At 35.3% G+C, this 22,543-nt stretch overlaps 1 protein-coding gene across 1 annotated transcript in view; it reads right to left on the minus strand.

Moving 5' to 3' along the window:
- Positions 1–21,558, minus strand: part of LOC148938375 (uncharacterized) — a 155,818-nt gene extending 134,260 nt beyond the window's left edge. The window contains exon 1 of the mRNA XM_089107839.1: positions 21,336–21,558. Coding sequence (XP_088963965.1) covers positions 21,336–21,402 — 67 coding nt within the window. The 5' untranslated portion in view covers positions 21,403–21,558. The remainder of the gene's footprint in view (positions 1–21,335) is intronic.
- Between the last annotated feature and the right edge of the window lie 985 nt (positions 21,559–22,543).

Below are 22,543 nucleotides of genomic sequence, written 5' to 3' on the forward strand. Positions count from 1 at the left end.
CTCTTAGTTCGTAATCAGTAGAATAATCATTATTCCATTTTGAATCATACACAATTTTTACTGGTGTCTCATGAACAGGCTCAATATGCTTTTCGTCTTTGGTATTATTTGATTCATTGACTGTTTGATCAATGCCAGTAACGTTTGCTGGTGCTTTGTTTTTCATCGTTTAATCTTTATATTCCACAGTGATATTTTCTGACAATGCCATTTTTATTTTTCTGGCGATTTCACTGTCTATTAACACATTATTTTTACACAGGTAACAGTTTCGGCACTTAAACAAGATATGGTTTACGATATTAGTAGCAGAGTAGGCCTTTCTTTTATTAGCCTTCCGTTGAATGTTATTACCCGAAAGCTGACGATAGGATGTATCAGTAGGTAATGTGTTACCAGCAACAGTAGCAAGGAGTTGTCCTCTATCATCAACGATTTTTTTATGTTAGCATTCTCTTTGAGTGCAAGCATCTCTGGAGATCTCAATCTCGCATAACCACCATCATAAGAGTTGAATGTTTTCGGTATTCCAAAGAAATTTAATTCCTTACTGTCATGACAATGCATGCATACATTTCCAATAGTGCTACCATTTGTACTTGTTTCATAGTTTAAATACTTCTCCTTGTCGGCATTCAATGCTACAATAACCTTGTTATGTGAACACACTCTATTAAAATGTTCCATCTTCACTTTTTGTTTTAAGATATGACATGTGTTTATCGTTCCAATGCGTAAAAAATACTGATTTAATACATGCAATAGACTAAGTAGTGTCAATAACCGGTCATAGAATACCAGTGGGAAAGCCACATCGTGTCTCTGACCAATCATAGAGCAGAATTGTTAGAACCGTGAGCATATTTTGACATTTTAAGATATGTACAAAAAGAAAAAAATAAATAAAGTTGAAAATTTTCGAAGTTTAAAAAAAAGTTTGTTTTTATGAAAAAAAAATATTGAATTATTAGTTCAGATTTTACGGATATAGCTTTATTTTTTAATCCAAAAACAGGCTTAAGTCTTACGCCTAAACCAGAGAATTCTATTTTCCATAATTTTTTTACAAAAAACTAGAGTTTACGGTCAAAAACCCTTATTAGCTCAGATTTTACAGAAAGAGTTTTATTTTTCGATCCTAAAAAGGACTTAAGTTTCACATTTGAACCAGAGAATTGTATTTTCCATATTTTTCTTACAGGAAACTAGAGTTTATGGTTCAAAACCCTTATTAGCTCAGATTCTACAGAAATAGTTTATTTTTCGATGCATACCTGGACTTGAGTTTTACCTATGAACCAGGGAATTGTATTTTCCATAATTTTCTTGCAAAAACTATAGTTTATAGTCAAAAACCCTTATTCAGTTACATTTTTACAGAAATAGTTTATTCTTTTGATCCTTAAATGAACGTAAGTCTCAAATTTTAACTAAAGAATTGTATTTTTCCCAATTATCTAGCAGCAAACTAGAGTTTACGATCAAAAACTCTTATTAGCTCAGATTTTTCAGAAATAGTTTTATTTTTCGATCCAAAAGGGGACTTAAGTTTCACATTTGAACCAGAGAATTGTATTTTCCATAATTTTCTTACAAAAAACTAGAGTTTACGGTCATAAACCCTTATTAGCTCAGATTTTAAAGAAATAATTTATTTTTTCGATCGAAAAAGGGACTTAAGATTCACATTTGAATCAGAGAATTGTATTTTCCATAATTTTCTTACAAAAAACTAGAGTTTACGGTCAAAAAACCCTTATTAGCTCAAATTCTACAGAAATTGTTTTATTTTTCGATCCAAAAAGGGACTTAAGTTTCACATTTGAACCAGAGAATTGTATTTTCAATAATTTTCTTACAAAAAACTAGAGTTTACGGTCAAAAACCCTTATTAGCTCAGATTTTACAGAAATAGTTAATTTTTCGATCCAAAAAGGGACTTAAGTTTCACATTTGAACCGGAGAACTGTATTTTCAACAATTTTCTTACAAAAAACTAGTTTTTACGGTCAAAAACCCTTATTAGATCAAATTCTAAAGAAAAAGTTTTATTTTTGATCATAAAATGAATTTAAGTTTCACATTTGAACCAGAGAATTGTATTTTCCATAATTTTCTTACAACAAACTAGAGTTTAAAGTCAAAAACCCTTATTAGCTCAGATTTTACAGAAATAGTTTATTTTTTCGATCCAAAAATGTACTTAACTTTCACATTTGATCCAGAGAATTGTATTTTCCATAATTTTCTTGCAAAAAACTAGAGTTTACGGTCAAAAACCCTTATTAGCTCAGATTTTACAGAAATAGTTTATTTTTCAATCTAAAAATGGACTTAAGTTTCACATTTGAAAGCTACGATCGTAATGAATGATACTTGTTATCAGAAAAAATGTCAATTGCCAAAAAAAAAAAATGGGGGAGGGGGCCGAAAAAGTTGGAGGGCGGGGGCAACCTTCGAGTTTGGGGATAGGGGACTTATGGAAGGTTGACGTCTCTGCTGATTAGGGTCATTGGTGCTTATGATCCTTGATGGTTCGTACTCACATACACCTTACTACTTGATTTGCAAGGATTTCTATGGTTTGTTCTGAATTTCTTTATTAATATTATTTTCTTGCCATCTACATCTCTCTTAGTATCAACTTTTTAGTATACTATAACGTTGGACCCTATTTTAAACTGACAACACTGTTCAAACGCCATTGAGGTTACCTTAACTGCTGATACCTTTAACCCTTTTTCTCTATCGTCAAGTAAATGCTCTGGAAAGGTACCAAGGAACATAATGCAATTCAGGAACCAGTGGGGAATCCCCGCTCGGAATTGCTAATCACTTTAACCCTTTTTCTCCATCGTCAAGTACATGCTCTGGAAAGGTGTCAAGGAACGTAATCTCCCCAAACACGTCAAACTGTTAATTCCATGTGCAATTGATATCAATAGCAATAACCAGTCTGGTAATCTGCTCTGAAAAGGTGACAAGGAACCTAATCTCCCCAAACAAATCAAACTGTTAATTCCATGTGCAATTGATATCAATAGCAATAACCAGTCTGCTTAAGTTATATAATTTCGATCATACTCTCAAAACATGTGGTCGTAGAATAGCATGGTCCTATGACGGTCGACAAATAGCATGGTCCTATTGCGGTCGTAGAATAGCATGGTCCTATGGCGGTTGTAGAATAACATGGGAATTCCTAGAGCGGTCGTAGAATAGCATGGTCCTATGGCGGTTGTAGAATAACATGGTCCTATGGCGGTGGTAGAATAACATGGTCCTATGGCGTTTGTAGAATAGCATGGTCCTATGGCGGTCGTAGAATAACATGGGAATTCCTAGGGGCGCGATAGAAGTATAACTTAGGACTCTACTAACTAACCTTTTAGCGCAAAATTGTCTTCAATTTTTCAAAACTTTTGTTCAGTCATAGTTCAGTCATTTGTGGAATAATTTTTAAAGCCGATTTAGAATGTAAAAATGTGTATGGACGAAGATAAAAAGTTTAAACAAAACTGATTGCTAATCTGTATGACTCTCTGTTTTTTCGGACTACAGTGGTCTTAACCCTGTATTCTAAAGCCCTTGAGTACAATCTTTAAGTGAAAAATTAACTAAGAAAAACAAGTTTTTGTAACTGAAAGTAAGGAGCGATATTAAAACTTAAAACGAACAGAAATTACTCCGTATATGAAAGGGGCTGTCCCGTCCTCAACGCCTCGCTCTTTACGCTAAATTTTGATCTGTCTCACAACTTTATTTTTTAAAACAATAAAAAACTTTAGCGTAAAGAGCGAGGCGTTGAGGAGTGGACAGCCCCCTTCATATATGGAATAATTTCTGTTCGTTTTGAGTTTTAATTTTGCTCCTTACTTTCAGTTTTAAAAAAAACTTGTTTTTTTTTAGCTAATTTCTGAACGTTTTTGAATTAATGCAGCTTTGATTTTGGCTCACCGTACATGAATAATTAAAAAAAAATTTGCATATTAATTTTCCTTTTTTTTGGCTAATTGGCTTTCTCGAAATTTTGTTCTGACGTAACTTACGAATTAACTTACGTTACGAACTTCTATATTCGTATATTTTTATTACGTATATTAGGGAGTTTGCTCCCTAGTCAATACCTCGCTAAAGTTAAAATTTTGTTTAAATCACAAACCCCTGAATCACAAAGGCCGTTTAATTAGAATAGATAGCTTTTTTGAAAGCACTTAAAAAAAAACTGTAGCGTAAAGAGCGAGGTATTGACTTGGGGGCAAACACCCTCATATACGTAATAATTTCTGTTCGTTTTAAGTTCTAATGTTGCTTCTTACTTTCAGTTGAAGAAACTTGTTTTTTTTCTAATTTAATTTCTGATCGTTTTTTAAATAATGCTGGGAAATCCAGCACCCCCTTCATAGAAATGTCCCTTACCCCAAGGAAACATCCTCCACGGAAATATTCTCCCGAGTAACCCCTTCCACCAGCCCCCCCCCCCCCCACCAGAAAAAAAATCCTTCCTAAAAATGTCTGTATACTTCCCAATAACCAATACTATATGTAAACAATGGGCAAAGTTCATAACTTGCAGCACTTCAACTGTGAACTGTGGGGGATTATGTCATCCTAAAAGACATATTTATTAGATTTTTGGCTGTGCTGAACAAAATGGCTATCTCAAGATTTTAATTGGGTAACTTCGGAAAAAATTGAGCGCGGGAGGGGGCCAAGTTGCCCTCCAATTTTTTTGGTCACTTAAAAAGGGCATTAGAACTTTTAATTTCTGTTCAAATGAACCCTCTTACGATATACTAGGACTACTGCATTGATACGATCACCCCTGGGGAAATAAAAAAAGAAAATAAACACGCATCCGTGAACTTTCTTCTGACAAAAAATACAAAATTCCACATTTTTTGCAGATAGGAGTTTGAAACTTCTACAGTAGGGTGCCCCTTTTTCGAAAATAAGTCAAATTTTCTCAGGCGCATAACTTTTAATGGGCATAACTTATATATTTGAAATCAGCATAAAAAGCTGATTCTTCTGATGTATCTATTGGTATTAAAATTCCGTTTTTTAGAGTTTCGGTTACTATTGAGCCGGGTCGCTTTTTACTTACGGGTTCATTACCACGAACTGTTTGACTAGGTTCATGTCTATTAACAAAATAATTTCTGTTTTTTTAAGATGTTTCTTCTGATTAAATCTTTGAAATATGCTAACAACGAATGTTTGCTGAATATGTAACTTTCAGTATTTATAGACTTTAGAAGGGCTTTTGACACGGTGGTTCATAAAATTTTATTGCGTAGGGTAAGTCGTTTAGGGATCCAAGGGGTTATTCTGAAATGGTTTGAATCTTATCTTAACCAGCAGATTACTCGAGTCTCTATTTTAAATTCTATTTCAAAAGCTTTTATCGTTAATTCTGGTATGCCTCAGGGTTCCGTGCTTGGCCCACTTCTTTATCTAATTTACGTTATACCATGCGTTTTTATATATCAGATGCACTGATAATGTCTTTTGCTGATGACACGGTGTTTACGATTACAGCTACTTGTCTGAACCAGTTAATTGAGGTGACAAATAAGGCCATTGCTGAATTGAGAAGTTTTACAAATTCCAGTTTCTTTATAATGAAGATTTCAAAAACAAATTTCGTGACATTTTTTAGAGATAGTGAAGTTTCATGTGTCTCAGCTAATAAAGTTATATTGGGCGGTGATTCTCTGAGGAATGTAAATACTGTTTCATGCTTGAGGTTTAGTCTCGATTTTAGGTTAAAGTCTATATCATTTTATGATTTTTTTGCAACTAAGATTTCAAGACAGTTGAGCGTGATGAAAAGACTGAAAAATCAAAAACTGTTAAATTTTTTACATTGACTATATTATTCTATTGTTAGCCCATATTTATCGTATGGTTGCATGCTATGGACTAGTAGTTTTATTTCAAGTTTTAGAAAGGTCCAAATTTTACAGAATAAAATAGTTCGTATTTTAGGTAATTATATTCAGTTTGAAAATAGCACGTTGAATTGCTTTACAAGTTTAAAATTTTAAATATTTATCAGTTACAGGATTACCAGTTAGTAATTTTTATTTATCAATGTTTGAATAAGTGTTCACCGGAGGTATTTTGGGAAAGTTTTAAAGCTAACTCATCTTATCACTGTTATGAGACTAGAAATACGAATGACCTTGCATCTGAGCTTCGGAATACTCAACGTGCTGCGTTTCTGCCTCGTTTTGCGGGACGGGGGGTGCGGAATTCCCTCCCGGATGCTATTAGACAAGCTGATAATGTAAGCGAGCTCAAGAGTAGATTGAAGCGTTACCTTTTGGGTTATAATTTGATTGATTAGAAAGTTGAATTTGAATAATGTTTGGTATGAAAATTATTTGGACAGACAAAGGTCGCATTTTCGCGAAATTACCCAGCCAAAGCGCACGGAGTCGGCTCTATAGCCTAGCTGATATGTATTGATTTTGTCATAGTTGATTTAGTTAGAAGTATAGAGGTTCTGATGGTTCCAATTCATACGAACTATTTCCGAAACATATATAATTTTAATTTTTTCTGTTAGAAAAGAGCAAATTTTGTCAAAGAGAAGACTTGTCTAAGATTTGGATAGCGTTAAATTCTCGAGCCCGTCCGTTACATCCCTAATATTTAAAAGAGGCAATTCGGCAACTTTGAACGTGCACCCACCTCTTATCACCTCGCCCACTTAGTTGATCAAGCCACAAATATTAAATATGCAACAGTTTTCTACCTTACTAACTACTATACGTAAGTGCTTAGATCGGTATTTCTGGACCTCTTTTACCCACAACATAAAAAAGTTTTAGTATTTATGATGTGTTTTTCCTTCTACATAGCCCTTGAAGTAAATTACATGTCTAAAGACCTTAACAATTTATATCGTATCTCTTACCACGGGTTCCACCAGAGTTTTTTCCAAAGAAGAAAAGAGGCTATACAATCATTCTTGGGAAGGAGGGGGCAGCAGTTCTTTTATTTGTTGGCCAGTTTATCATTTAAAGTGAATTATTATGAAATTCTTTATTTAAATTATATGTAAATAAAAAAAAGTAGATTAATCTTCACTATTCGGCTATTTAGCCCCTATTGCTAATTTTTTTTTGAAATGACCAACCATAATTGGATTTGTCAAACGTGCTTGGTGAATCCAGAGTAAGAGATTAGGCTTTGTATGGAATTTTACTTTAAGTATAATGTGCAAAAGGAATTTACTTAAGACATTCCATTTCCTTTTCCCTTGAAATGAAGGAATAATTTTTCTTTTTGTCACGGCCCAGAAGATTATCCTGGAAACCTGCTCTGGTTTTCACCAATTATTCACTAATATATTCGGTAGATTTGTCCCAAGATTCTTTACACGATTATGAGGGAAGCTATCCCCATGGAACCAAAAAAAGAGAGATGGAAAAGGATGTACCTTCGAACAGAAATGTATCCTTTTATGTTCAACAAAAAGATGTAAATGGAATAGAATTCCTGATCCTTTATATCAGGGGTGGATCAAGGATTTTTTCGGGGGGCGGGGGGCAAAACAGGTTGATCCGATAAACTTGCGTTTGGAGCAAGTGTAATTAACGCAAATTTGCGTTAAGGCAAATTACACTACTTTAGACTATGTTAGGAGGGGCGCGCAGCCCCTTGTCCCTTCCCTGGATCCGCCACTGCTTTATATTGCCCCATTTTTTAGGCATTTGTATATTCAACGTGATGGATTTGCAACTTTTTGTGGGTTGTCGCCAACGGAGGATTGTGTGATATGTGTGTGTGTGTGATTTGTGTGAGATGTGTGTGTGATTTGTGTGTGTGATGCCGACGGAGGATTGTTTGGTGCAAAAAATCAACTAAAGACAAAGTGAAAGTAATCTTTCATTTTACATTCCAAACATTTTCTCGATAAGAACGGAGCTACCGTCTCTCAAAATTCGCATTGCAAGCCTAGTCCGAATGATTTTTGGTACTTACGTATTAGCCAGAAAACACGCGAGAAATTGTATAGCGAACATGATACAAGAAACTAGTCAAGCAGCTTTTTTATCAAGAGAATTCCTTCGGCGCGCTAGGCAAACAGGGGTTTTATCACACCGTGAACAATATTTAAACTTTGTTTTTTTTGGGGTTATGGGGAAAAAAGGTACCTAGGTTAGGTTAGGTTATGTATTTAATACATGCTATGCTTTACCCCCACCCCCTAATGTGTAAATAAATAGCCCAGATTTGTTTCTAAACTATGATATTTTTATCATATTTTGTTTTATTTCATTAGCATTAACCAAACCTAACTTTTCGCGTGTTTTCTGGCTTATACGTGAGTACCTGCCTTTTCTCCAGCTAAAGGGAAGACAAGGGACAAATTCTTTTCACGCCTCTGTTTTTGTAGTCCAAACATTATTTTAGAATATTAATAAATTTGGCTGAATAACTTAATTTAATAACTTTTACACATATGAAACAACCATTTTCCATATTTGGAGGCGTAAGTCAACACCTAGGAAAGGGTACTGAAAAACAGTACTGTTTCTTACAGCATGTCAATATAAAACTGCTTCCGGAACAGCATTATTCAGTCCAAAACCTTCCTTCCTTTAAGTATTGGCCCATTACATGAAAGATGTATAGTGGAATGAAAGAGTTTGTACGTTCTTATTTATTCTTACAATATTTAGAGGATAACTAGGACCTCTCCACGCCCTAATTCACCCTGGGGACCATCTTAGCAAAACATGACGTCGTGTCAAATTTCAAGGTAGTAAATTTATCTAGAAACATCGTAATCATAGGCAGCGCAATAGCGCTGCTTCAGTAAAGAACGATGTTGGCACTGTATTATTTTTTTTTTCCTTTAGACCAGGGCACTTCGTATCGAAGGAGTTGTTGTAGAAACTTCAAAAAGGGCTCATTCGATTGGAAATTGGAGTGGCTTGTGCCCTTTTTAATAGTCGAAAGTGATTGGAAGGCAACTAATACCTCTTCTACACCCACCATTTCCCCAAACATATCCAACCAAAATTTTGAGATAGCCATTTTGTTCAGTGTAGTTGATTTCCAGATAGAAATTATGTTTTTGTGGAAGATATTCCCCCACAACCCTCAGGGCAAGGGTTGTAAGTTATGCCCTGGGGGCACATAAGATTTTTTTAGAAAGCATTGTCGTAGAAACTTCAAAAAGAGCTCATTCGATTGGAAATTCAAAGGGCTAGTGCCCATTTTAATAGTCGAAAGTGATTGAAAAGAAATTAACCCCCCTCTCACGACCACCTTTCTCCCAAACACATTCAATCAAAATTTTCATTCAGCCAATTAGTCCAACGTAGCTGAAAGTTTTGGACATTAGTTCTTTGAGTGGGACAACCCCCGCACAGCCCTCAGGGCAAAGGCTTATAAGTTATGCCCTGGGGACATATAAGGTTTCATAAAAAGCGTTGTCGTAGAAACTTCAAAATGGGCTGATTCGATTGGAAATTGAAATGGCTAGTGCCATTTTTATAGTCGAAAGTGATTGGAAATGGCTAGTGCTTTTTAATAGTCGAAAGTGATTGGAAGGCAACTAACACCCCTTCCATGCCCACCATTTCCCCAAAGACAACCAATCAAAATTTTGAGAAAGCCATTTTGTTCAGTGTAGTTGAATGTTTTGGGAAATATATCTTTGAGTAGGACCCCCCAAAGTCTTTTGGGCAAGGGTTGTAAGTTATGCCCTGGGGGCAAATGAAGTTTTTATTGAAAGCTTTGTCGTAGAAACTTCAAAAAGGGCTCATTCCAATGGAAATTCAAAGGGCTAGTGTCCTTTTTAATAGTCGAAAGTGATTGGAGAGCAACTAATCCCCCTCTCGTGTCCACCTTTTCCCCAAACACATCCAATCAAATTTTGAGATAGCCATTTTGTTCAACGTAGTTGAAAGTTTCAGAAATTAGGTCTTTAAAGATGACACCCCCCCCCCCCCCACAGCCCTCAGGGTTAGGGTTGTAAGTTATGCCCTGGGGGCATATCAGGTTTTTTATAGAAAGCGTTGTCGTAGAAACTTCAAAAATGGCTTATTCGATTGGAAATTGAAATGGCTAGTGCCCTTTTTATTAGTCGAAAGTAATTATAGGGCAACTACCCCCCTCTCACGCCCACCATTTCACCAAACACATAGAATAAAAATTTTAAGATAGTCATTTTTTTCAACGTAGTTGAAAGTTCTGGAAGTTAGGTATTTGAGGGTTAACCCCCCCCCCCACAACCCTTAGATCAAGGGTTGTAAGTTATGCCCTGGGGGCATATGAAGTCTTTATAGAAGGAGTTATCGTAGAAACTTCAAAAAGGGCTCATTCAGTTGGAAATTGAAAAGGCTAGAGCCCTTTTTGATAGTCTAAGGGGATTGAAGAACAACTAACCCCCTTCTCACGCCCACCATTTCCCCAAACACATCTAATCGAAATTTTGAGATATTCATTTTCTTCAACGTAGTTGAAAGCTCTGCAAATAAGGTCTTTAAGGATGACAACCACCCCCCCCCCCCCACCCTCAGGGCAAGGGTTGTCAGTTATGCCCTGGGGTCATATATTGTTTTTATAGAAAGTTTTGTCATATAAACTTCAAAAAGGGCTCATTTGGTTGCAAATTGAAAGGGCTAGTGCCCTTTTTAATAGTCGAAAGTAAATAGAGAGCAAATAACCCCCCTCTCACGCCCACCATTTCCCCAAACACATTCAATCAAAGTTTTGAGATAGCCATTTTGTTCAACGTAGTTGAAAGTTCTGGAAAATATGTATTCGAGGATGACAAACCCCCGAGAGCCCCCAGGGAAAAGGTTGTAAGTTATGCCCTGGGGGGGCATATAAGGTTTGTATAGATAGCGTTGTCATAGAAACATTAAAAGGGGCTTATTCAATTGAAAATTGAGAGGGCTGGTGCCCTTTTTAATAGTCGAAAGTGATTGGAGGGTAACTAACCACTCTCTCACGTTCACCATTTCCCCAAACACATCCAATCAAAATTTTCAGATAGATATTTTGTTCAACGTAGTTGAAAGGTCTGGAAATTATGTATTTGGGGATGACAACCATCCCCCCATAATCCTTTAGACAAGGGTCGCGAGTTATGCCTTTGGGGCATTTAACGTTTTTATAGAAATTTTTGTCGTAGAAGCTTCAAAAGAACTCATTTGATTGGAAATTAAGAGGACTAGCGCCTTTTTTATTAGTCGAAAGTATTCAGATGGCAAATGTCTCCCTCCACGCCTATCATTTCCTCAAACACTTCAAATCAAAATTTTGATATAGCCATTTTGTTAAACCTACCAGAAAGGTCTGGAAATTATGTCTTTGAGGAGAACAAATTCCCCCAGCCCTGAGGGCAAGGGTTGTAAGTTTTGCCCCGGGGACATATAGGGTTTTTATAGAAAGTGTGGTCATATAAACTTCAAAGGGGGGCTCATTGGATTGGCAATCAGACGCTCTAGTGCTCTTTTTAAGAGTCGAAGTGATCGGAGATCATATAACAAGGCTTTTGGGGTTAAAACAAACCACAGAGATTAGGGGCAAGGGTTGTAAGTTATGCCCAGGGGGTATTTAAGGTTTTTATGGAAGGGATGGTTGTTTAACTTCATAAGAGGCTCACTCTTTCTCCCTGAAAAAGACTAGGTCAACATAAAACGAACAGAAATTAATCAAAAAACTTTTTGCAACAAACTAGGTTTTTCAAAAAAAAGAAAAGAACTCCATTAAACCAAAAATGAACAAAAATATAATTAAATAATCTACCAAACATGCAACTACCACAAATCAGTATCAATAAATAAATGAAACCCAAAACAAGCAGAAATTAAAATAAGTCAAACTCAAAACGAGCAGAAACTAATCTGAGTAGGCTTCTAAACCCTATGATTTCTAAGCGCCAGAATATAATTTGTACTTCACTGACAACAAAATTATTTTAAGTGTTTTCACTTTTATAACTTTAAAAATCAAAATTAATTAAGATTTTAAGGAATGAATATCAGCATATGTATATTAAACTGACAATACACATTTTTTTCAGTAAATTCATTTGAATTTTTACGCTCACTGTACACGCCAAAGTTTGAATTTGTTTACCAACACTTCAAGAAAGAAAACACTTTATAATGTAATAGAAAGTTCTTCTTTTTTTGTTTACAATGTCTCGAGATCAGAAGTGTTTGTCTATTCAGTAATTAAAACCTTTGCTAGCTCCAACTGGTTTTTGCATTCTAAAATGCTTTCAATCAAGCACTAGTTTAACTTTACCGTAAGAAGTGGGAGATTGGGGGGGGCAGACATAAGACTATGTTTGAGACATAAAATTATGTTTAAAAGATAGTTTCTGTCAGTTTCAAACTTTAATTTCACTCTTTACTTTCCTTTGAAAAAAGAAACTTGTTTTTACAATTTAATCCCCAAAGAGAAGTAACAACAATTCAATAAAGAAATAGATCTTATGCTATGTTCTGTCTTTCAGACATAGTCACAAATATGCTAGAAAAGGATTCTTAGCTAGTGATCATTGACGGCAAATTGGTCTGATTGTTATAATTCGATAGCAACCAAACACAAAATAATAATAAAGATAATAATTAGATAACCTAATTCTAAACAGCCAGGCCGAATAATGGTATATACTTTTTTTATTTCGGGTATTTAGATTTAAAAAAGTGGCCAAAAACCAGAATTTCAAAAGATAAAAATAAAAAAATTACCATAACCTGGCACCAATACCTGGTAATTCCCAATCCCAAGTTTGGGTTGCCTCATCAATATTCGTCCATTAGTAAAATGGAATTCTTTATTAAAGTGATGAAAAGAGGGGATTTTAAAACTTCCTTATGTTTCTTATGGGGTTATTTTTGGAAACAATAAAACCAAAAAAACAAAAAAAAAAGGTTAACGATACAATTTTGATGTGATTTCTTTGGTAGACGGTAACGTGAAAATATTTTTTTTAATTCAGAGAATAGGTTTCCTCAGCAAGAACTATTTAAGCCCTATCTTCAAAGTAAGCATCTAACTACAACAATTTTAACAGAAATAGTAGTTTATTGGGTCAAAAGAGTCATGTACCTACCTTGATTTCCAAGAACGACCTGAAATCCTTACAATAAGGCTGTGTAAAATAAAGAGTCAATCTTAAAGCAAAGCTTACTTTATACCCTTTTTTGAACGGTGTCACCGATTCTTTGCATGGCAACTTGTTTTTATGTTTCTTTTACGATTATCGGTAGTATTGGATCAAAGTAAGTTCAGTAACATTTTAAATAATGATGAAAATATTTTCATTTTTTTTTCTATATTGATAGTAGATGACACCAAAATTAAATTAAGATGTACTGGACAATATATTTGCATATTTCCTGACATCAAATGTTCAACAAGGATAATACAGCCTTTCCAAATTTCCAAATGGCGTGTCTGTTATCTTGACTTGCAGATTCAAGACAGTTTTTATCCAGATTAATATTTGATTAATTAAGAATTTTTCGGATTTTGATTAATTTTGTATCATAATTACTAAAAAAAAATACAGTACATTTTGAGTAAGATATTAAATAATCGAAGACATACTTCTATTTTTTTTTCTTTTAATATACTTTTTTAACATACACGATAAATATGAAGAAAAGGTCAAGTAAGATTTACTTGACTATATATTTCATACATTTTCCTGACATAAAATCTTCAGCAAGAATAATACACTCTTTCTAAATCTCCAAATGGCGTGTCTATTATCATGACTTGCAGATTTAGGACAAGCTGCTCAACGTTTTGAGGCAAGAAGTGCTAGCGGCAAAGTGTTCATTTGAAAATTCGAAGACTCCCGAAAGAAACTAGTTAAGTAGAAGCAAAAACAGGGATTCAAGTCACGAAAGATTCCAGGCTCCGTGAAGTTTAGCTCTTAACGTCAAAACAATTTGAAAATTTCCCAGAAATATCACGAGAATTCCTCCACTTAATTGTGAAAGGATTACGCTTGAAGTGACATCTGAATTACTAATACTCGTACCGGTTTGTCTTTGAAGGGTATAGACATTGAATTTGTGACCATGCTCAGTAGAACATAATTTATAGTTTAATTTCTTAGTTAAAAAAGATATTGAAACTCAACGTGCAAAAGTCGACCAAGGTAAATACTGCAATAGCTAGCAGTTTAAAAAGGACTGTCAAAGGGAGGGGACTTTATCTCCCTAACGTAACCGGCCAAGGAGTTCATAATCTTGCGGTCAAAGAACGAAGGATTCTGAGACCATGCAATTCCTACAACCTTTTATAAGGCAGTTTAGTTAAAGTTTTCCTCAATTCACTTTTTACTTCCTCTTTTTCAAAAATTTAAATAATAAGCTTTATCAATTTACTTTGTTTCCTTAGGATGCAAATTAACGAGCATGATGATACTTTTTAAACTTAGAGACGCTGTAGGTAACGTTTTACGAGAAAAACGGCCTAGTTTTAGAAAGAGGAGAGGATGCGTCGACGGAGTTTTCGCTCAAACATTAATAAGTTGAGACGTACGTGGATCATCAGACTCTCCTTTAATGCTCACTTTTATACATTCGGAACAATCGTTTGATCAGCTGACGGAAGAGATTTAGTGAAGGACTAATCCACGTATGGTATACCAGATAAATACCTTAAAATGATTAGTGCTATGTGCGAGAACAATTCTATGGCTGAGGTAGAAAATGAGCTTGGCTGATTTGGTATTAAATCAGGAGTTCAGCAGTGTAGTGTTCTAACCGCAATTATATTATCATTTTGATGGACTTTGTCCAAGGGAACACGGGAAAGGCTATAGGCCTTTGCGGGGAAGGCCTACAGAATCAAATAAGAAGGTAGAACTGTCCTAGAGTTAGATTATGCATATAATTAGGGTTTCCTAGATAAAAATATTAGAAAAAAAGATGAATTTTTAGAAGTTTTCAAAGTTAAGAGTGTAAGAATAGATTTGAAAATTAATGTTACAAAGATTAAATCACTTAGAATAGGAGTCAATGCAGATGAAGAGAAGTTACGCATCAAGAAGATCAGTAAATTGGATAGTTTCACTTACCTGGGTAATATTAGTAAGTTGAGATATTAGTAAGTAAGTTATGAGCAAAGATAGTAGATGGAGTGACCATGTAAAAGGTAGAACGGCCAAGGCTCAGGTGCTTATTTTTTCGTCGAGGAAAAAAGTTTGGAAGAACAGGAAGATACGTCTGCAAACTAAGCTAAACTTTACGATTTTATTTTGTGCTCGTTTAACATTTTACTATTATGCAGTCTTTTCTACCAAGCATCAAGCATTTTCGCTTGCTTTTCTAGCTACTTTTCTAACCTTATTTCCTAAACACATTAAACTCTTCCTACTTAACAAAATTATTTCTCTGAAGTCTATTCTACAGCGAGGACAGTGGTCAAGTATAGTTCTGAAAGGTGAGCGCTTCGGAAGACAAAGGAGGATTTGTTAGATGTTTTCTAAAGGAATTGTCTAAGGATGATTCTATTTCCCTAGAATCTATTCACTAGTTACATAAAAAACTCTACACTCTTTACTTCTATACAAAACTGTTCTTCGATAGTTGCTATCAATTTCTCATTCTGGAGTTCTCAACGTCATAATTACCCGGAAGGTAAGTTACCCTTCAAAAATCCCAGCTTTCAATTAAATTAATTAAAAAAACAACAAGTTTTTTCTGAGGGGACTAAAGAGTGAAGTTGAAACTTAAAACGACTAAAAGTTATTGCTACACACCCTATCATAGGCAGCGCAATAGCGCTGCCTAAGTAAAGAACGATGTTGGCACAATGTATTATTTATTTGTTTTTTTTTTGTTTAGACCAGGGCACTTCATATCGAAGGAGACGTCGTAGAAACTTCGAAAAGGGCTCTTTCGGTTGGAAATTGGAAGGTCTTGTGCCCTTTTTAATAGTCGAAAGTGAATGGAGGAAAACTAACACCCCTCTCACACCCACCATTTCGCCAAACAAATCTAATCAAAATTTTGAGCTTGCCATTTTGTTCGACGTAGTTGAAAGGCCCGGAAATTATGTATTTGAGGATGACTTTCCCCCACAGCTCTCAGAGCAAGGGTTGTAAGTTATGCCATTCGATTAGAAATTGAAAGTGCTTTCCCTTTTTAATAGTCAAAAGTGATTGAAGGGCAAGTAACCCCTCTACACTCCCATCATTTCCCAAAAACACATCCAATCAAAATTTTGATATTTTTGTCCAACGTAGTTGAAAGGTCCGGAAATTATGTCTCTGAGGATGGCACTCCCTCGCTGCCCTCAGGGCAAGGGTTGTAAGTTATGCCATGAGGGCATATAAGGTTTTTATAGAAAGTGTTGTCGTAGAAACTTCAAAAGGGCTCGTTCGATTGGAAAGTGAAAGGGCTAGTGCCCTTTTTAATAGTAGAAAGTGATTGGAGGCAAACTAACTCCCCTCCCACGCCCACCATTTCACCAAACATATCCAATTAACATTTTGAGATAGCCATTTTGTTCAACTTAGTTGAAAGGTCCGGAAATTATGTCTTTGAGGATGACACTCCCCCCACAGCCCTCAGGGCAAGGGTTGTAAGTTATGCCCTGAGGGCATATAAGGTTTTTATAGAAAGCGTTATCGTAGAAACTTCAAAAAAGGCTCATTCGGTTGAAAATTGAAAGGGCTAGTGCCGTTTTTGATAGTATGTTAATTATTTTAATTTCTGTTTGATTTGGGTTTCATTTATTTATTGATACTGATTTGTGCAAGTTGTATGCTTGGTAGATTATTTGATTCTACTGATGATATTTCCCTATGTTTTTTAGGGTGTGAAGTAATAATTTTTGTTCGTTTAAGTTTCAACTTTGCTCTCAGAAAAACTTAATCTTTGCCCGTTTTTAATTAAACTTAATTTTTGTAAATTGCATCCATCTGTTTATCCTACGTAGACAAAGGCTATAATAAAATCCGGTTTGTTACATTACAACAATTTAAAACTTCTCTTTGGCTCTCAACAAGAGAACTGCTTAAGGGTACAAAGCGGCTATCAGATTTCAACTATATCATTGAGGGTGGATATCAGGGCTTCCACTATCCCCGAATTTTCGGGGATTTCCCCGAAAATCTATGCGTCTCCCCGAAAAAAATTGTTTTTCCACGAATCCCCGAAATTTCCCCGAAAATCACTCAACCACGGTTTAACCCCTAGTGACTATCCCTAGCAAACATTACTTTACATATCATACTTTTTCACTACTCTTTTGTTCGTTAATTTTCGTCTCCTGTGTTACTTTGCATAAGAACCAGACCGATACAATTTAATTATAGACGGTTCGTTCTATGTTCACAAAAGTATCACTTTCTTTTATTTAGATTTAATAATTTCGAATGCGGTATTCCAAATTCTATAAGATTCTTACATTTACATCATTCGTGGTCAAGTATCTTGACAAAATTAGCCAAGAATTATACTTGAAGTAGTTTAACGGAACGCTCAGTTAGATTCTGGATTTTGAAATTGAACTTCTAAAGAAAGAGAATTGTTTTGAAAACCGAATCATAAGTTTAAATTTGGTTTTCTTTTGCTATTTTCGGTTTTGGACATACTGTATTAATGTTTAATACTTAATAATTGAACGCATAATATATTGAAGAAATTGATCTTTTTGACAGGAATTCTTACCATTTAAATTTTTGTTTTATTCGGTGTGCAAAACTTAAGTTCTTTTCTTTTTATCTGAGAATTGTATTTATCATACCACCCTTTATCCTGAAACGTATTCACCCAGTACTCCCTCAAAATTATTATTCTGGTCCCTTCACCCGTGTAATATTTTCAGTGGGCGTAATATTTTAAACTGCAGTTTTAGGATCTTTTTACAATCTTCCAAACCTGTTAGTTAGGCAAAGGAAATTTTGCACAAAATATATTCTGCTCAAATTTGGGATAGCCAAGTAAATTTGTTTAAATATCTAAGGCCTACCTTTACAACTTCTAATGCTTTAACAATTAATAACCCTGTATGAAGGCTAATTCTGAGAAAAAAAATTTGTAAAAGAAAATGTGGTATAATTCATTTCTTCCTAAGAACTATCCCTAGATACGATCTTCTTACCATAAAAAATGCACAACTCCCTCCCCTCCTAATGAGGCAAAATTTAGCTAGAGACTGTGTAAATGGTCGAGGAATAGAGGATTCAAACGGAAGTAACCCCAAAAATATTATCCATAAGAAAATTTACAATACAGCTTAAAGTAAAAATTTGGGTATTGGGCTCATATTGTTTTCTTGTCAAGTTTTAAATATTTTTGGACTTATTTATCACGAACAGTTGGTTAATAATGCCAAATAATGTTAGTACGAAGTAAAAGAATTAATAAATTTTATATGATTTGTAGCCTACAGCTATCATGTCCAGGCATTAGATGGGCTGATATAAAAATGAGACTGCAATAAGTATTATATTTGGAATATGGATGGGCACAGGGTTGGTGGGAGGGTTGAGGGTTAATCGGTGACTGTATAGTAATTATGAGGTAACCAAAAGAAAGAAAAGCATAGTAGAGACAAACAATGAAAAAAATGTATGTTCCGAAGGGTTATTTTCCGCACGGGGGTGGGTATTTTCCGAGGGTATTTTTTGCGGGGGATATTTTCCACAGGGGTACTTTCCGTGGGGAGTATTTTCAGCAAGGGAGCATTTCCTGTGGGGTATATTTTTGTGAGGAGGGGGGGATATTTTCCGTTTTTCCTGGGGAGGACATTTTTTTTGGGGGGGGGGGGGCAAACACCTAAGTCCTAGAAGCAGCATGAAAAACCAATAATGTCTCAATTGTCGTCAAAATTCCCTTTTTAATTTAAGTTTAAATTTGCTTGTTTAGTTTAGTTCTTGTTTTTTTTTTAAAGTTTTAATATTACCCCGTACTTATAGGTTGAATTTGTCTATTTAATTTACTTATCTAGAAACCGCAAACAATATTTGTTTTTTTATTTAAATATCATAATGAATTTCTGAGATTAATTAATTAATAAAAAATTGCTACTGGTATTTAAAGTTCACATTTGTTCACTATTTTTTTTTTTTTTTTTTTTTTAACAATTTTGAAGTTTTTGCCGAAATATCAGCAAAAAGTTTTTTCAGCTATGGGTTCCAATCCCGGTCTCTGGCTCTAAAACCTATTTTGTAAAAGGCTTGATTTACTACGCAGGTACGAGCCCTACTTGAGCCTGAAAACGAGGCTAAAGCCAATTTTGGCTCCCAAATTTTCGCAACGAAATTCCATTTTGCTTTTTCCCCGAAAAATCCCCGAATCTTGAAGACGTATCCCCGAAAACTCCCCGAATTTTTAAGACTTGTCCCTGAATTTTTAAGACTCTTCCCCGAATTTTAATTTTCGAGAGTGGAAGCCCTGGTGGATATACACTTTATTTCGCTTTGTTATTTTGGATTTCAAGCTGGTATATTTATGTTTTATTTTCTCTTTTGTTTTGTTGTCTGCAGGTTTATGTTTTCTCACCCTTGGAGGTGGGTTTCCGAAACAAATACCATGTCAATTTCAAAACACTTGAATTCTTCAGTCAATATGTCAATACAAAACAAAACGTAACTTTTGGTTACGATGGGCTGTGGTTCGCTCTTTACCAAGTGGCAGCTACTGCTGCAACCATCATTTATATACTACTACTAGATACATGAGTACCATGTTACCTTATGGGTCATTTTCCAAAAATTACCTAAGCTTGGATGCCATCAACCACTATTTGAACAAACCTTTGCATTAAAGGGCCCTAGCAAAATTTTCACCTGGGACCTTGTCTGTTTGCTCATGTAAATGTGTGTAAAACTCATCTTAGTCGTTAGTACCTCCATCGGTCGGTGTCATACTACCATGACACATACCTTGCACTTTTTCTTCGTAAAGTTCTCACCTAGAATTCTATTATTAACACCGTCCCAACATAAATAAGACTTGGATGCATACTTGTTCATCATGAATCCTACTTTTTGCCTATATAGGCCTATCCCATCCTTTCAACCTGAATAAATTAACTCAATATAACCAAACTTATGTTTTCTCACCCTTGGAGGCGATTTTCCGAAACAAATAGCATGTCAATTTCAAAACGCTTGAAATCTTCAGTCAAAATGTCAATACAAAACAGTTGTCTTTCAAAATTGTTCTGTTCCATAATCATTGAAACCGGATGGCGTCAAAAAAAGCCATGGGTCCGACCAGTGCAGGCCAAAGACCAATAGCTCCTTTTTAAGTCTACAAAAAGTGCTCAATCTGCCTTAGAAATTGACAACAATCCAAGAAAACCCAGTTCACTTCCAGTCACCCTATGGTTTTCAACACTTAGGGATGAACTCATATCAACAAGATTTTACGTTCAGCACAAGCAATCCGACAGAAGTTATGTAGCCCAAAATGCCCACCTATACAAGAAAAACTAGAAGAACCATCTAATTACAATGATTTTCCTAACTATGCTGTTATTTACTCAAGGGGAGTGCATCCTGCAACACTATATGTAGTTAGGGTTCTAGTTAGGAGAACTCCTGGAAGATCCATCCGGCCCCAAACTGGAACAATTTAAGGTAGGTTTTCCTCCCGAGGAATGGGGTAGAGGAAAGGGGCAGAGGAAGGAGATTATAGAAGACTAAAGATTAAAATAATCTCACAACAATGGATTAGTTCCAGTCTTTCATATGCAGCCTATCCTTGTTGAGTCGTTTGAACAAGGATAATCGGGCTATGTGCTACAAAAAGAAACAAAAGAGGCAAGTGGTCTCACAAATCTTTTTAAACCTGATCGAGGGATTATAATTATTTCTATTGTCAAGGGGGATCGACCGCACAAAATCCCCGCATTTAAATGATTATGAATGTTACAATGTTTGTGTAAGAGTTTTCAAGATTTGAAATTCTCATCAAAAATAAGCTTTAATTAGAACTCTGTCTCCTTTCAGAACAAACCCCTTTTTCTATCTGCTCTCATCAAGGAAGAAGATGCAGAAGAAACACAACTTTTTAAAGCCATTTGAAGCAGTAATGATTAAGCAGAAGTTAGTTACCTTGCCCATTAATCTCTTTCAGAAAAGAAAGACTTAATCATCATCAGATCATTAAAAAGTACCAAGAAATCATTAATTTTTAAACTATCTATTCTTTCTTTGCTCCATGACACAAAACAGGCGTAATTGATCCTCTGCTCCACCGGAAATTTCTATCCTATATTGAGAGACGATGTTTAGAAGAAAATTTGCCCACTCTTCTGGGAGTCTAATTACATACTGCATCCAGGAAGGAATAAACCTGCCAAAATCATTAAAAGCTTACCTTCTTGATTTAGAACTACGTAGGATTGTCCCCTTATTGGTAGACGGATATAAAAAGATTCTTCCATTGAAAGCTGATTATAAATGTTTACAACAAATCGGCCTTCATGTTCAGTTATGTGACACTGGCTGACATTTAAATAGTGACAGTGGCGAAAGTGAACTGGCTGGGTAGAGTCTTCTTGTGGCAAAATACGGCTGAAAATAGAAAAATATTATGTCTTCGATAGGAAAAAACTTTCATAGCAAGAGAATAATATTAGTCTTATAAGGCTTATATTATGCATCATAAAGCGTATGTTACATGACCATGAGTATGTTACCTCTTTCAGACACCTGAATTAATGTGCCGTTAAACAAACAACGAAAATGATTATAAAAAGTATCTGTTCTGGAGGGGGAAATCCTCTAAATAAAAAAAGCCTTTCGTTTAGCACGTTTTAGGATAGACTGGCTTCTAAAGTAAAATAAACTAAACTGTCAACTGAAAGTAGAGAGCAAAATTAAAACTTAATATGAATAGAAATCATTTCATATATGAGGGGGGGCTGCTCCTTCCTCAACCCTTGGTCTTTACATCAAAATCTTAAAGTTCTTTAATAATACTTCTCATTGAAATTCAACGGCAATCTTTCTTAAAGAATTGTGACGAAAAGGCAAACTTTAGCGTAAAGAGCAAGGGCTGACGAAGCGACAGCCCCTTCCAACACGGAATTTCCTTACTTATAACTATTTTTTTTAGTTTCTGATCGTTTTTCAAGTCACGCCAAGAAATCTTCCTCTCCCCTTGAAAAATTTTTCCCGTGGAAATTTCCCCGAAGAAGTTTTCCGCCCCACGAAAAATTCCTCCCGTGGAAAATCCCCCCGCCCCTCATAAAATTCTCCCGAAAAAGTTTCCTCATATTTCGCAATGACAAATACCATATTTAACGATGGGCAAACTACGTAATTTACATCCGGTTCCCAAGAGTATGGGGGGTTATTTCAGCCCGAAGGCGTTTCTTCGACTCTTTATTGTACCTTTCGACTATACTGAACAAATGTCTCTCAAATTTTGATCAAACATCTTTAGGGAAAAAGCGGCGTGGGAACGGGGCTAGCTACCCTCCAATCCTTTTGGTCACGTAAAAAGGGAATAGAACTTTTATTTGCTTTCAAATTAGCCCCCTCTCAATCTTTTAGGACCATTGATTTGATATGGTCACCATG

Source organism: Artemia sp. Qi Xiang Cuo, unplaced genomic scaffold (genome assembly GCF_049724085.1).
Source record: "Artemia sp. Qi Xiang Cuo unplaced genomic scaffold, ASM4972408v1 HiC_scaffold_2954, whole genome shotgun sequence".
Lineage (NCBI taxonomy): Eukaryota > Metazoa > Arthropoda > Branchiopoda > Anostraca > Artemiidae > Artemia > Artemia sp. Qi Xiang Cuo.